This window comes from Salmo trutta, chromosome 28 (genome assembly GCF_901001165.1).
Source record: "Salmo trutta chromosome 28, fSalTru1.1, whole genome shotgun sequence".
Lineage (NCBI taxonomy): Eukaryota > Metazoa > Chordata > Actinopteri > Salmoniformes > Salmonidae > Salmo > Salmo trutta.
The window spans coordinates 26,520,941-26,538,580 of NC_042984.1; the positions used below are offsets into that span (position 1 = coordinate 26,520,941).

Consider the following 17,640-nt stretch of genomic DNA (forward strand, 5'->3'; position numbering starts at 1 on the left):
AATGTGAATCATCCGGTTGGCGTTTCCACTCGCTACCAAATATACCAAGTATGGTGATGAGACAAAGCCCAGTGGCCGGCAGTGGGAGAAGATGGAGCGAGATCGATTTTGGCCGACATTCTGCTAATTTTCTCATCGATGAAATATTTGATCTCCATACAGTTTTCTGTTTCCAAAACTAAAATCTATAACAAACAGAGTGGACTGCGTTTTGTAGACTTTACCAACGATTTAAAAAAATGGCATTGTTTCCAAGGAATGTGAGGGCGAATTGAGTTGCACACGCACGCTTCACAGAGTAGGCGTTCCCTAACGGGAAGAGGTCTCTCTTTATGTAGTGTTGTGTCTCTCTTGTCGTGATGAGTGTTTTGTCCTACTTTTTTCTTTTTACCCAGACCCTGTCCCCGCAGGAGTCCTTTTGCCTTTTGGTAGGCCGTCATTGTAAATAAGAATTTATTCTTAACTGACTTGCCTAGTTAAATAAAGGTTAAATAAACAAAAATATATAAAATAAATCAATATGCAAATAAATGCTAGAATGCACCAATATGATCTCAATAGCTAGTGCTTGGCTCAGCCCACCTCCTTGTATCACGTTTCAGGGAATACCCTGATGCAGACAGTGTCGAAGTAACACAAGTTTATTACTAGAACAGGGGGCAGGCAAAACAACAGGTCAAGGGCAGGCAGAGGTCAGTAATTCAGGCTCTGGTCTAGCTTGGGTTAGTTATAAGCAATATTTGCTACTGGCCTTGTTTGTTGTGATTGAATGGCAAAGAAACACCCACATTAAACCACATCCCCAAGACAACAAAGGTTACGCATATAACCATGCTTATGTGAGCTATTGGATCACTCCAATATGGTATCTTTCCGCGAGCAGGCACTACTTCCACCTCGTGTTCTTTTCGAAAGCACCGTAGATAACTGACAAAGAGGATTGGAGTGATCCAATAGCACACTTAACTGTGGTTACATACGTAACCTTTGTTATGTAGCACTATATTGGATCACTCCAATATGGTATAACAATACCCGATTAATCAGTGAACTGGGTAAGGGCCAGACATAGAGCAAAGTCCTGTAGGACTGAGCTCAGGCCAGTCCTAGTTGCTATGTCACTCCGGGAAGTGGAGGCAACTCCCAGCACAGCCGTTCCAACCTCATTGGCGGGGGACAACAATGATTCGATAGTACCTACAAATATAAGGGCCGGTTCACGCCTGTCAAATAAGAATGAACGGTTAAGACAGAGGGTGACACTCCTGTTATTTGGACCCATTCTGAAAAACATTCAGTACTCACTGAAAAGGCATTCACCCTCTTAGTGGAGGTAATAGCCAACAGGAATGCCATGGATAGGTGCTTCAAAGTCATCAACTCTAGGGGCTCGAGGGCAGCTTAGCAATCGCTGGCAGAACCACGTCAACGTTCCAGTTTGGCACCGAGCGGGCCATTGCTGATCACAGACATTGAACTCACTTCATAAATTTGGCGAGCAATGTGTAGCCAGCCATGGGTCCCTCTTGGCCTTCGTCATGGCATGCTGAGATAGCGGCTAAATAAACTCTCAATGTGGATGCCACTCGGCCCGCATCAAGCAGTGTCTGTGAAAACCGTAAAACCGTTTGCACATATGGCTCAGAATATTCCCCACCACATTTGATAAGATGCATTGGTGGAAGAAACCACAACGTGTTCACCCCATTGTCCTGAAAGCCTAGACTGGTCCACTAACGTCGCTCAGAGGCCAAGCCCGAAGCTGGAGGTGGTGCGGGTCCGGATGCCACAGTGTCCCCCCAGCCTGAAGAGTAGGTCGGGGCTTATGGGCAGCTACCTTGGAGTGCCCGAGGAGAGAGACAACAGAAGGCTGAACCACGGTGGTCTCGGCCAGCATGGAGCTATCAAGAGCAGCTGGTGGCCAATCAAGATGACCCGGTCTAGCATAGCTGTGATCAGGGGAAATGGTAGGGCTGGAACTGTTGAAGAGCTAGGCGAACCACCCTGAGCTCCAGCACATCGTTGTGTTGACCACTCCATGGGAGGCTCCAGCGGCCAGCTGCCTCTGAACATGGCACCTCAACCCGTCAGAGAGGCTTCAGTGCACACCAGAGGGTTCCGGTGGACAGACAAGTCACACAGACAACTAAGACAAAATCAAATCAAATTGTATTGGTCACATTCACATATTTAGCAGATGTTATTGCGGGTGTAGCAAAATGCTTGTGTGTAGCGAAATGCTAGCTCCAACAGTACAGTAGTATCTAACAGTTCACAACAATGCACACAAATCTAAAAGTAAAAGAATGGTATTAAAAAATATAGAAATATTAGGACGCGCAATGTCAGAGTGGCATTGACTAAAATACAGTATATACATATGAAATGAGTAAAACAGTATGTAAACATTATTATAGTGACTAGTGTTCCATTATTAAAGTGACCAGTGATTCCATGTCTACTGTATGTACATAGGGCAGCAGCTTCTAAGGTGCAGGGTTGAGTAACCTGTTGGTAGCCGACTAGTGATGGCTACTGAACAGTCTGATGGCCTTGAGATAGAAGCTGTTTTTCAGTCTCTCAGTCCCAGCTTTGATGCACCTGTACTGACCTCGCCTTCTGGATGATAGCGGGGTGAACAGGCTGTGGTTCGGGTAGTTGATGTCCTTGATGATCTTTTTGGCATTCCTATGACGTCGGGGGCTGTAGGTGTACTGTAGGATAGACAGCGTGCCCCCGGTGATGCATTGGGCAGACCGCACCTCCCTCTGGAGAGCCCTGCGGTTGCGGGTGGTGCAGTTGCCGTACCAGGCGGTGATACAGCCCAACAGAATCTGTAAGAGTTTGTGAGGGTCTTATGGGCCAAGCCTTATTTCTTCAGCCTCCTGAGATTGAAGAGGCGCTGTTGCGCCTTCTTCACCACACTTTCAGTGTGGGTGGACCATTTGAGATTGTCAGTGATGTTTACACCGAGGGAACTTGAAGCTTTTCACCTTCTCCACTGCGGTCCAGTGAAAACAACTTTCACTAACTTCCACAACAACCAACACAGGACATAAAAATAAGTTATCTTCTGATGAAGGAACACTGTCTTTTATCAAGCTGGAGAAGGAGTTGGTAATTGAAGAGACAGCTGTTTCCCCTGACGAGAGGGAGGGGTCAGAGCTCCAATCAGCGATGGGGCCGACCAATCAGCTGCTTTAGGATTCCAGGAAGCCATTTCCTGAAATACCCACACAAACCCACAACAACACAGAGACTGGGGGAAACGTAGCCTTCCCTGTAGCTCAGTTGGTAGAGCATGGTGTTTGCAACACCAGGGTTGTGGGTTTGTATTCCCATGGGGGGCCAGCACAGAAAAAAAAATGCATGAAATTGTATGAAATGTATGCATTCACTACTGTAAGTTGCTCTGGATAAGAGCGTCTGCTAAATGACTAAAATAAAAATGTAACAGTGGCCATGCAGTCATGAGTGAACAGGGAGTACAGGAGAGGACTGAGCATGCACCCCTGAGGGGTCCACGTGTTGAGGATCAGTGTGGCAGATGTGTTGTTACCTACCCTTGGGGCAGGAAGTCCAGTTGCAGAGGGAGGTGTTTAGTCCTTAGTTTAGTGATGAGCATTGAGGGCACTATGGTGTTGAACGCTGAGCTGTAGTCAATGAATAGCATTCTCACGTAGGTGTTCCTTTTGGCCAGGTGGGTAAGGGCAGCGTGAAGTGCAATAGAGACTGCGTCATCTGTGGATCTGTTGGGGCGGTAGGCAAATTGGAGTGGGTCTAGGATTTCTGGGATAATGGTGCTGATGTGAGCCATGACCAGCCTTTCAAAGCACTTCATGGCTACAGACGTGAGTGTTACGGGTCGGTAGTCATTTAGGCAGGTTACCTAAGTGTTCTTGGGCACAGGGACTATGGTGGTCTGCTTGAAACATGTTGGTATTACAGACTCAGACAGGGAGAGGTTGAAAATGTCAGTGAAGACACTTGCCAGTTGGTCAGCGCATGCCCGGAGTACACGTCCTGGTAATCCGTCTGGCCCTGTGGCCTTGTGAATGTTGACCTGTTTAAAGGTCTTACATCGGCTGAGGAGAGTGTGATCACACAGTCTTCTGGGACAGCTGATACTCTCATGCATGTTTCAGTGTTACTTGCCTCAAAGCGAGCATTGAAGTCATTTAGCTTGTCTGGTAGGTTTGTGTCACTGGGCAGCTCTCGGCTGTGCTTCCCTTTGTAGTCTGCAAGCCCTGCCACATCCGATGAGTGTCAGAGCTGGTGTAGTGCGATTTAATCTTAGTCCTGTATTGACGCTTTGCCTGTTTGACGGTTCGTTGGAGGGCATAGCGGGATTTCTTATAAACATCCGTGTTAGAGTCCCGCTCCTTGAAAGCGGTAGCTCTACCCTCTAGCTCAGTGTGGATGTTGACTGTAATCCATGGCTTCTGGTAGGGATATGTACGTACAGTCACTGTGGGGACGACGTCATTGATGCACTTATTGATGAAGCCAGTGACTGATGTGGTGTACTCCTCAATGCCATCGGAAGAATCCCGGAACAGTCACTGGTTCTTCCTGCTTTAATTTGATTTAAAATATATGATGTAGATAGGGAGAGATTGTGTGAAAGGGTTAGAGAGGCTAGAGGGGGTTGGGTGGTGTAGTGGGGGGAGGAAAGTGGTGTCTAGAGCTCTATTCCACGTTCTTAGAGGAACAGGACTAATAAAGATAATTTAATGTAGGTAGGCAATGACTGGCCTCACACTCCAGTACAGTAGGTGGCGGTTTATGCACCTTAAACGTTGGATGCCAATCCCAAAGAAGAAGACGAAGAAGAGGCGGGGCCTCTTTCCTCTCTGAAAGAGGTCAATTCAGAGTTTGCCTCGTGCATGCTCGATACATGTCTAGAAATATAAACACTAGCTGCCATACATACACTTCTGTTTTAGATAACCGCCAAACACTGGGAATAAATGGAGGCGTTCAACCAGCTGATCTTGGAATATCCTCAATTCATGTACGGAGGAGCCGGAGCAACGGTCTTTATGGCTGGGGGAGCTCTGATTTACAAAATTGCAACAAGGTATGCAGTAAACTAGCTAGTCTGCCATGTTTGCTTATCATATTCCACGCAGCTAATGAGCCAACTAACACGTAATCATACACTACTAACATTAGTTGCAGCCATCTAAAACGAATAATATAACATCCTATTACCAAATAATATTCCTGCGAATCGCCAGTCAACTGGTAATGAACTAGCTAGCTAGATAGCTGCTAGCTAACTAACATTGTCCGTGGCGAGTGGGCCCCCCCGCGCGCCTTTGACTAGTAGTAACATTACGCTACAGGATGTCCGCCTCGAATGTATCACGTTCCATTTATTTTAACACACCTGGTAGTTCGCTAGCCTTATTAACCTAGTCTGATTTAATTAGTCTATAATACAATCAGTTGGTATCTACTAGTGGTGAAACGGTTCACAAAACTCACGGTTCGGTAACGTTACGGTTTCAAAATTAAGTCACATTGCAGTGCCTTAAACAAAATAGGACCACTTGAGACTGGTTACTTGAAGAAGAAAAAAAGAATAATAATCAGATTTTCAAGTTTTTCTTTAAGATTAATGTATCCACATTATCTGCAGTGAGCACAGATCGGCTTGCTGTGACATTGTCAGCCGCTGTGGAGAATACCCTCTCGCTAGGGACAGCCAGGTAGCGCCTTGCTAACATGGCAACATGAGGGTATGTTAACTCTTTGGTCTTCTACCATGTAAATAGATCAGCATCCAGAGCAATACGGGTCACTTCCCGGTATGAGGTCATCTCCTCTATGACCTTGGTTCCCTCCTGGGTTATGAACAATCCTCAAAAAGCTCAGCCATGGTAGACTTCTTTTCTGGAGGAGAACCCCTGTCGTCTGTCGTATCTGGAGAGGGGTTGGTTCCTGTGGTATCGTGGCTTGACCTTGCAGAATTAAATTAGATAAATTGCTATCTCTGAAGTGGCTTTAAAAATGATTTGTTGTTAGAAATATATATCAGACACTATTATGACAATTACAATTATTACTTTATAATTAATTGTTAAATCACTAATTAATAAAATAAATGTCACATGAACAAATAAACACAATACCTGTTGTATATTGGTCACAATCTCTGCTGTGAGTTCATTGTAGACTCTCAGACAAGCAGCAACATCCTGGTGCAGCAGGGACTTGAACCTGGGGTCCAAAGCAGTGCTCTTGTGTAAGAAGTCTTGAACATCAGGTTCAGCATATCTAGGCTCCATGTTAACTCTGATGGCAGTCTTGACATCCCTTACTGCGGGTTCATCTTCATCAGATGCCATCATTGTTTTCATAGGCAGGACCATGAAAACTGATGGAATGTTCTCAGTGCATATCAGTGTTATGACTGTTTTGAGAGGTTTGCATACTTTGATAACTTCCTCTGCTAGTCTTATGTCATTTTCAGACAAAGTCACAATACCTTTGACCTTCTTCCTCACATCTTGATCAGTCAGTGTAGAATGCACCACAACTTTCTGCTCAAGGTATCTCTCAACCATGTCATGGCTTGAATTCCATCTAGTAGGGACATCTTGGATTAGTTTGTGGTTTGGCAGCTCTGGCATCTCCTGTTTTATCTTGAAAACATGTTCAGCAGTTGTGCTTTTATGAAAGAAGGATACCACCTTCCTGATCTTTGCTAGGAGGCGAGAGATTGGATTCACTGACATTGCTTTTTGAGATGCTAGATTAATTACGTGAGCAAAGCATCTTATCTGTGGCCCCAATCCAGCTAGTGCAACTGCATTTACAATATTTCTAGTGTTGTCAGTGGTCACAGGAATCGTTTCATTATCCCTCTCCAACTTCCACACTGCAACTATTTCCCTTAGCTCTTCCCCCAAGTTTACACTGGTGTGACTACACTCAAGGGGACATGTTTGAAGGACATTGTTTGAAGGACACTTTTTATCTCCCACTCTGCTGTAATGAAATGAGCCGTTACTGATCTGTAGATCAAGTAGTCCAACTGTCTGTTAGAGAAACAGACAGCGTTTCTGACAACTCGCTCTCAAGTTGTTCTTTAGTTTAAACATGTTTAACCTGTCTGGGCCAGTGGGACGCTTGCGTCCCACCCTAATCAACAGCCAGTGGAATCGCGTCGCGCTAAATGCAAAACCTCATAACTGCTATAACTTCAATTTCTCAAACATATGACTATTTTACACCGTTTTATAGATACACCTCTCCTGAATCGAACCACGTTGTCCGATTTCAAAAAGGCTTTACAACAAAGCAAAACATTAGATTATGTCAGCAGAGTACCCAGCCAGAAATAATCACACAGCCATTTTCAAAGCAACTAGCATGCATCACAAATACCCAAAACACAGCTAAATGCAGCACTAACCTTTGACAACCTTCATCAGATGACACTCCTAGGACATCATGTTACACAATACATGAATTTTTCGTTCGATAAAGTTCATATTTTACATCGGCGCATGACGTTCAGAAAATCTTTTGCCTCAAATGCTTCCGGTTTATTAGCGCTACAATTGACAAAATTACTATTCGAAAACATTGTTAAAATGTAATATTGTCTTTAAAGACTTATAGATTAACATGTCTTGAATGCCATCGCTTTGCCAGATTTAAAAATAACTTTACTGGGAAATCACACTTTGCAATAAATTGACGTGGTATGCCCAGAAAAAAAGTCTAGGCTATACATGTCGGAGCCAACTTGGAACGATCAACCATCAAAAATACTATTGTAAATAATACCTTACCTTTTGATTATCTTTATCAGAAGGCACTTCTAGGAATCCCAGGTCCATAACAAATGTAGTTTTGTTCAAAAAAGTTAATTTATGTCCCAATAGTGTTAGCGCGCTCCGAAGGCTAGTGAAAATGTACCGTGTGCCTCTGACTTGTCGTCAGGAATGAGCAAAAAATATATATTTAAGTTCGTTCAAACATGTCAAACGTTGTATAACATAAATCTTTAGGGGCTTTTTCAACCAGGGCTTCAATAATATTCCATTGGGACGGTTGCATTGTTTTTCAAAATGTTTCGAAAAGGGAGAGTAGTCATGGGCGCCGACGTCACAATGGTAATGGCCCATCCCCTGTGACCAAGTGCCACAGCCTCTCTTTGGGTCAGTTACTACCATAGGAGACTCAAACCACTTTGTAAAGACTGGGGACATCTAGTGGAAGCCATAGGAAGTGCTAAATGATTCACAAGCCCCTGTGTGTTTCAATAGCAAATGTTTGAAGTGATATCCACACATCAGATTTCAGTTTCCTGTCAGGATTTGTCTCAGGGTTTTGACTGCCATATGAGTTCTGTTATACTCAGACACCATGTTTTCTATCCAAATCAAACAATTATATGCATATTCTAGTTACTGGGCAGGAGTAGTAACCAGATTAAATCGGGTAAGTTTTTTATCCAGCCGTGCAAATACTGCCCCCTAGCCCTAACAGGTTAACCTTTCTAGCACAGGCGTTCCGCTAGCGACCCACCTCGACAACATCCGGTGAAATTGCAGAGCGCGTAATTCAAACTACAGAAATATAAATATTTAACATTCATGAAAATACATGTGTAAAACATCAAAATAAAGCTTAACTTATTGTTAATCCAGCCGCTGTGTCAGATTTCAAAAAGGCTTTATGGCGAAAGCACACCATGCGATTAACTGAGGACAGCGCCCCGCATACAAAACCATGAAAAACATTTTTCAACCAGGCAGGTGCGCCACGAAAGCAAGAAATAGCGATATAATAAATGCCTTAACTTTGAAGATCTTCTTTTGTTGGCCCTCCAAAAGGTCCCAGTTACATCACAAATGGTCCTTTTGTTCGATAAAGTCCTTTTTTATATCCATAAAAACTCAGTTTAGCCGGCGCGCTTCAGTCAATAATCCACCGTTTTCCCTCCTTCAAAATGCATACAAAATTAATCTCAAACGTTACCAATAAACTTATCCAAACAAGTCAAACAACATTTATAATCAAACCTTAGGTACCCTAATACGTAAATAAACAATACAATTTGACGGAGAATAGTATGTTCATTACCAGAGATAAATAACAAAGAATGTGCTTTCCTCCACGTGCATGGAAACACTATAGCCAAAATGGGAGCCACTTAGAAAAACCAGAACTTGTAGCTCATTTTTCCAAAAACCAGCCTGAAACTTTCTAAAGACTGTTGACATCTAGTGGAAGCCCTAGGAACTGCAATCTGGGAGGTTTTCACCTTTATAATAAAAGTGACAGCCATTGAAAACAGTGATTGGCTGAAATATTTTTTTTTGGGGGGGTGGTTTGTCCTCGGGGTTTCGCCTGCCATATCAGTTCTGTTATACTCACAGACATTATTTTTTACAGTTTTAGAAACTTTAAAGTTTTTATCCATATCCAAATCTACCAATTATATGCATATCCTGGCTTCTGGGCCTGAGTAACAGGCAGTTTACTTTGGGCACGTCTAAATACTGCCCCCTAGCCCAAAGAGGTTAAACATGTTTCTGAACCCCGCGTTCTCTACTACAGAGAAAGGTCTCATATTTGCCGCTATGAATTTTGCTATCGCTGCATTGATTTCTTTAGCCCTACCGGAGTCAGCCACATATTGCTGCCTGAAGGCTGTGGGGAGAGGTGGTTGCCGTTTCATTTTTTTCTGCATAGTCCCACCAATTGGCACTTTGGTGCCAATTGGCACCAAAGTGCCAATTGAGTAAATGAGTAGTCATGTTACTCGTATTGCCACTCGAATGGTCTATCAGCAATGAACAGAGCCTACATGTTGTAGACATTTTATCCACCACTCGTTGGCAAAGTCTGTTATAGTTTACAGGGAAACCGAAATGTTCCCAGACGGCAGACCTGAATGATACTGGGGCATCTTCTAGTTCTGGCTTGCCATGTTGCTCCTTTGCATTTAGCTAACTGCTAATTCCTTCATCAGTTAATTGCTGCTACGACGGTCTCTTAGCTCTGTTCTCGCTGGAGTGAAATAACTAATGAGCGGAGCTGCATACAGCTACGAGACGAAACAACTCTTTATTTTTTAATACAACCTAATTACTATGTGGATATTTTTCCCATGTTAATTTACACGCCATTGGTTTATGCAATACTATTTTCTTTACAATGATATATGTATATATTTTCCTAGCTATAATATATGATTAAAGTAATGTTCGGTTCACAGTGCGTACTGCACCGTAGACCCTGTACCGAACGGTTCAATACGAATACACGTACTGTTTCACCCCTAGTATCTACAGCCTCTAACGAATGACTGCAAAATCGTGTAAATGTTCCTTACAATCCAGAAGGTTTCATACAATTACATTCAAACTTAACATACTCTACCGGTTGTCTGTGCGGTCTCAATTTTAGACATTTGCTCACCAATACTAGCTATTGAACCAAGCATGCCATGAAAATGCTATATTCTGAGGTTCTGAGGTTGGAGAACAATCCACAACCTTTTTTTGTTTTAAGATTGAAATCTGAATAAAAAAGTGTGTTTCGTGGCATGCTTGGTTCAATAGTTAGAACGTTTTATATTGGATATTCAGTTTTCTATTGAACCAAGAATGCCATGACAAGGAGATTTATTTATTTGGATTTCAATCTAAAATTAAAAAAGGAAGGTGTGGATGTTTTATCATCCTCCCCTGATTCAGAATTTACAATTTTCATTGTCATGGTATGTTTGGTTCAATAGCTAGTATTGGTGAGCAAATTGTCTCACATTTTGGTACCGCACAGACAATTGGTAGAGTAAATTTAAATCTCATTTCATTCAACGCTCTTGATTGTAAGGAACATTTACACAATTTTGCAGGCATTAGTTTCAGGCTGTATGTACCAATTAATTGTGTATTATGGCCTGATTAATCGGACTAGCCTAAACCATGCTGTTTGCAGATATAGTTTGCTATTTAGTTTTACATTCAAGTCACACTTTCGCATGAATATCCTATGATGTGTTTCTGTGAAACCGTGTTCCATCTAGCCAGAGGTGGTACCAAGTCACGGTTATTAAAGTCGCAAGTAACAAGGTCAAGAGTCTCAAGTCTAGTCACAATTATAATGGGTGAAATCCAAGTCATGCATTCTAAGAGCAAGTCTCAAGTCTAGTAAAAAAAAATCTATACATGTAGTTGAACTTGTCATTGCAAATCTTTGTATTTTTATTGAGGCTACCAGACAGCCCTTTTTCTTATTTTGTCTACAACATATATTTTGATTGTCATTGTAAAATAGGGACCTTGTAGCAGTCATAAGGGCATGAAATCAGTAGAAGCCAAGGCAGGTTGGCGTGCTCAGAGTAGATTTATTTACAGGTCTTGGTGATCCAATGGTGAAAGCGCCATATCATACTAAAAAGACGAGTAGATTGACCAAATATACACAGGAAAATGCCTGTGTATGAGGCTTAACCTGTCGTATCTGAACGAACATAGGTAGAGGAGGGGGAGACTGCACAGCTTCCCCTTGAAACCAAATTGAATGTCTAACAGGAGCTCAAACAGGTACATACAGTATTTGCATTTAGCCCCTCCTAGGATCATACAATTACCCACTTGGCAATTACAACCGATAAACTGCTTCTACAATGTAAAAGGCAATTCCCCATCATTGGTACATTCGTCTTAATCAGACTTAATGATTATAATGATATTTCATCACCGTTCATACATGGAACAATAATTAATCTTATTGAACCTATTAACTCAGTGTTGTGCTCAGGTCACGTAGCCTATTTCTATGCGCAGTGAGGCACGTGCACTCCTATAATGCACAAGCTGAATGACAAAGACCTAGGACACAGAACTCCGACATAACCTGGGATATATGAGCGAAGAAAACCATACATTGAATTAAATTAACAGAACGTCTACCTCCATGAGTCTTGCGAACGTTCATGTGCGTAATAAACATTGCGCCCACTCGGAGGGTAAGAAATGGTAGGACTAAATGAAAATGTATGGTATGAAACAAATGTCCAAGTGTTGCAATAAAAGGTATGTGGATGGAATGATGAAACACCAGCAATTATTATAGGTTTAGATGGAATATAGATTTGCCACATGCATTTAAATGTGTGAAAGCAACGTCAAAAATTTCAACAAGAGAACAAAGCACTCTCCTCCACTGGCGGGAGTTTGGCGATCACAAGTGGAGAGATGCGCATACAGTAATTAATTTGAACAAATTCCATATGCTATCTTCATAAGTAAATGTATACATTTCAACAATTTTGACAGCCTACTAAATGGCCAGTAGGCCTACGCTAGTAATTGTTGCTTGGTGCCCCATTGCTGTTGAGTTTGCAAAATAAACAGTTAATATTATTGATCACCAGTTTTTTTTGTGGAGCATCCTATTTATGGCCATCCTCTCGCCCTACAATTTTACGTTTGCACTGCACCCGATTCTACAGCTGTACAGCAAATCAGCAGTCTCTTTGCTAGCTTACCCGACCTCTCTCCAGTCAGAGGGCCGAGTGTGCGTTTCACTAGCCAACTTTTTTTGCAAGGGCGATGCTGCGTCTACTGTCTCTGGCTGAGTGGAGAGTAATGCACAGAGAACCTAGACAGAATTACAAGTAATCAGTCTCAAGTCGAGCCTTGAGGCTCCAAGTCATTTTAATTTCTATCAAGTTGAGTCTCAAGTCATCAAATTTGTGACTCGTGTCCACAACTCTGCATCTAGCTATTCACCTGGATCAGCAATGTCACCTTTAGACAGTGTATCTAAAGTAAAACACTTCTCTTCCCTATACAGAAAGAAACCCACACATGTCAATGTGAATTGCTGGTTCTGCAACCAGGACTCAGTGGTCCCATATGGAAACAGAAACTGCTGGGACTGCCCCAACTGCGAGCAGTACAACGGCTTCCAGGAGGTACTGCAATTCATCTTACTGCACACACAATTATATCCACACTACTGATTGTCAATGCAGCTGATTGTTGCGTGTCATAGATGGTGGACCGTGTCAACATGATGGATCTTGCTTTGTCAAATCAGTAGCCGGGCTTGACTACATTTTTTAGCCACTTGTCCTTTGGACAAGTATTTGATGACTTGTCCTTTGGACAAGTAGGACATAATTTTTTCCCCCAAGTCACTTATCCAAAAATAAAAAATCATCTTTAGCACCATTTGTACATCAATGTATGACACAAAATAAATGCATTACTATCTTTTTTACCGTTTAGAGAATCACGCACAAATGTAGATTACAACACTGCTGCTTTAAGGCTCTGCTGGAGGATGGTTTTCTCCTCTTGGTAGCCTCTAAAGTATTGCAACATTACAGTTACAACCAAATACTTTTGTCGTTATAAAATCATTCCCTCCAGGGCTTGAAATGAAAGGTGTGCCGTCATCCCTGGGACAATAAAAAATGTCTGATTCAAAGCTGACTCTGGGATTACGGATCCAGAATTCATAACACTGCACATTAAAATGTTTTTTAGAAGCAATGAGGCTGATGCAACAGATCAGACGTTTAGCTTAAAATATTGATCTAGTTTTATTTCTTCATATTATAAGCTCAACAATGCGCACAATGCAATTAGCAGGAAACAATTATCCTTAATTATATTTGACAAACATGACTGGCGTTTAGCCTGGGGGTAGGGGGTACCTAATTAAGTCATTAAAGTTTGGCAACATTTTATGGCGTTTCATGTCCGCATCGGTTTGGACATGAGGCTGTAGCTAATCACCTACACTTTGACGTGTAGGCTTTTTTTATTTATGTATATGAAAAATAGATTTTAATATTATTCCAACGTTGGCCTCTTATCCAATTCTGATCGGAGTTATTGTTTGATTTTGTGATTGTTATTTTTCTTTTTACTTGTCCATTCAGACAACTTAAATCTATTTTTCTTGTCAGACAATTTTTTATTTTATTGTCCCGGACAAGAGGACAAGCGTTAATGTCGAGCCCTGAATAGTACTTGCACACTTATCTATAATGCCGTATACATTTCAGGGATTCATGAAAGTCAGGACAATCCTTGTCTGGCAAGGACATTTCATTTGTATTATTTGATCTAAAAAATTGCTTCAGGTGAATTTTATAAGGGATAAGATTTGTTTTTGTAATTTTCCATGTTATTCATTTCCATGTCTCTCTGCCAGGAAATGCCCTTGTCCTGAGCAAAGGATCAACATTTCAAGCTCAGGAATGAGCAGGGTCAGCTATAGAGTACTTGTGTTGTCATAAAACCTAGCGGTCAAACACGGAAATTATTCCAATCTTATTCATCAATATATTCGGCTCTATTTACTGATTTGAAAATGCTAATTGGCAACAAAGTAGACAAATCCCTGTAAGCTCTTGGACTTCGTCTCTAGCCAACACCTTTGCTGTCAGCCCGCTACTAGCTTCCTTATTCCAAAACAAAAGATATAGATGAAAACGAACCTTTTCATCTACAGTTCCATATTTTATTTAACTTTGTTGGCTTATTTATATGCTTTTGGTGTTGTACATATTACTATCCTGGTAGCAATCAGATATTTACAATCCAGGGTTTTTTCTGCATACAAAAGTCTTGGGTGGGCTGTTTTTTGTTAATATTTTCAGTGTAAATGACTAAAACCAGATGTAAACTATGTAGAAAATAGAATGGACCTACATTGCATTCGGAAAGTATTCAGACCCATTGACTTTTTCCACATTTTGTAAAGTTACAGACTTATTCTAAAATGGATTAAATAAAAACAATTCCTCATCAATCTACACACAATACCCCATAATGACAAAACAAAAACAGGTTTTTAGACATTTTAGCAAATGTATTAAAAATAAAAAAACATACCTTATTTACATAAGTATTCAGACCCTTTTGCTATGAGACTCAAAATTGAGCTCAGGTGCATCCTGTTTCCATTGATCATCCTTGAAGATGTTTCTACAACTTGGAGAGGAACTGCAGAGAAGAATGGAATAAACTCCTCAAATACAGTTGTGCAAAGCTTGCAAACCTATTTTTGCTTTGTCATTATGGGATACTGTTTGTAGATTGAGGGGAAAAAACACTTTATTCCATTTTAGAATAAGTCTGTAAAGTAACAAAGTGTGGAGAAGGTCAAGGGCTCTGAATACTTCCCGAATGCACTGAATATAGGGCCTGAAACTATTTCTGGTCCACCAGTCACTGGTGCAGGTAGTTAAAAAAATGATTACTACAAGTTTAGCTGGCTAACTAGACTAACTTACCAATCTAAAAAAAAAAAAATGCTGACGTGGGCTGCTTGAGTGACTGTCAGTGACTGACATAACAAGTAAAAAATGTTTGATGCACAACCAAATGAAAAAATTGCACCTTGTGTATTCTAAGTCTCAACAGTAAGTGGAGAGAACCCGATGGGGTGTTTTTATTTTTATTTTTGTGGAAATTGATCCGCAGGCCTACAAAGGGTCAGTTGCCCATCCCTGAGCTAGACCAACATTGTAACCAGCTAGACCATGCTGGACAGACCAGCTTGGAATTTAGGCTGGTCTATGCTGTTTTTTCAGCAGGGAGGCACATACTGTACCAACCAATACTACTCACCCGACAGGTGTGGACCAGTGCTGCCTTGGCTGCAGTCGTCTGGTCTGCCACTGCTCCCTTAGCAGCTGCCACTTTGGCACAAGTCAACAAGTTCAACTTCCAACTAAAAAGTGGAGCATGCGTTATAGATCAATACCATCAATTGTTCCGAGTAATGACTTAGGGCAAAGTAATGACAGGGCTGATATACATGCAATGCATGCCAGTCTCTCTTGGCTAAGAATTGTGGAGAGACTGACTGCATCACTTCTTTTTATAAGAAACAGTGTGTTGAAAATCCCAAATTGTTTGCATAGACATGACATCAGCGGTCTTTTCACAGTCCCCAAATTCAACAAAGCGTACAGTATTATATAGAGCCATTATTGCATGGAACTCCGTTCCATCTCATATTGCTCAAATTAACAGCAAACCTGGTTTTTAAGAAAATTATAAAGCAACAGCTCGCAACGCCTCTCCCTTATTTGACCTAGATAGTTTGTGTTTGTATTGCTATGTAGGCTACGTGTGCCTTTTTTATTCTTATTATTTTTTAAATGGGATGTTATGATGTTCTGTCCCTGAGCTGTTGTCTATTAATGTTCTGTATTATGTCATGTTTTGTGTGGACCCCAGGAAGAGTACTGCTGCTTTTGCTACAGCTAATGGGGATCCTAATAAAATAGCAAAAGAAGGGTGGACAGCTCTATATCTGGTAGGCAGGAGTGTGTGTGCAAGCTTTTGCTACAGCCCAGCTCATAACTGATTAGAAATCATAGACTGTTACAGTGATTTTTTTTTTTTTTAACTCTGTTTATTCAGTTTTACACACAAGACAACACAAAACAATATAAATAATATACTCAACTAGAAAAAATGCAAATAAAAAAAAATACAAATAATTAGCTTTAAAGATACCGTACTTTAGACAAGTTAAACACACCGGGCAGAAGGCTACAAAGGGCAATCTGTAGTACAGGGACAGAGCAAACACCTCACCATTGTTCCTGTAAACAGTCAAGGGATAGGGGTGGAGAAATGCAACCACTCACAGACAGTCATAGCCACAGACCGACCATCCACTGGACCCAAAAAAACTTTACAAGAAAAAAATTAATAGTCATTTTATGTAAGCGTGAACAAAATGTAAAAAAATAAATAAATAAAGAAAACAGGGCAAAACAAGCTCACATTTTATTCTCTGACTGAACAAGGCATCCGCAGGACACAATCAATAAGCACATCATCAACCTTAACCTCTCTAGGGTATGTGGGACGAAATCGTCCCACCTACTCAACAGCCAGTGGAATCCCGTGGCGCCATATTCAAATACCTTAGAAATGCTATTACTTCAATTTCTCAAACATATGACTATTTTATACCATTTTAAAGACAAGACTCTCGTTAATCTAACCACACTGTCCGATTTCAAAAAGGCTTTACAACGAAAGCAAAACATTAGATTATGTCAGCAGAGTACCCAGCCAGAAATAATCAGACACCCATTTTTCAAGCTAGCATATAATGTCACATAAACCCAAACCACAGCTAAATGCAGAACTAACCTTTGATGATCTTCATCAGATGACACTCCTAGGACATTATGTTATACAATACATGCATGTTTTGTTCAATCAAGTTCATATTTATATCAAAAACCAGCTTTTTACATTAGCATGTGATGTTCAGAACTAGCATACCCACCGCAAACTTCCGGTGAATTTACTAAATTACTCACGATAAACGTCACAAAAAACATAACAATTATTTTAAGAATTATAGATACAGAACTCCTTTATGCAATCGCTATGTCCGATTTTAAAATAGCTTTTCGGCAAAAGCACATTTTGCAATATTCTGAGTAGATAGCTCGCCATCACGGGCTAGCTATTTTGACACCCACCAAGTTTGGCACTCACCAAACTCAGATTTACTATAAGAAAAATTGGATTACCTTTGCTGTTCTTCGTCAGAATGCACTCCCAGGACTTCTACTTCAATAACAAATGTTGGTTTGGTTCAAAATAATCCATAGTTATA

General features: G+C 41.2%; 1 protein-coding gene across 2 annotated transcripts in view; it reads left to right on the forward strand.

Moving 5' to 3' along the window:
- The first annotated feature begins 4,840 nt into the window (after nt 1–4,840).
- The window catches only part of tmem201 (transmembrane protein 201), a 43,001-nt gene continuing 30,201 nt past the window's right edge, over nt 4,841–17,640 (forward strand). Inside the window, exons 1-2 of one of the 2 annotated variants that reach the window (XM_029719396.1) lie at nt 4,841–5,080; nt 12,829–12,949. In XM_029719396.1, the coding sequence (XP_029575256.1) occupies nt 4,971–5,080; nt 12,829–12,949 (231 nt within the window). In that variant the 5' untranslated portion in view covers nt 4,841–4,970. The remainder of the gene's footprint in view (nt 5,081–12,828; nt 12,950–17,640) is intronic. The other variant, XM_029719397.1, reaches the window with a different exon arrangement.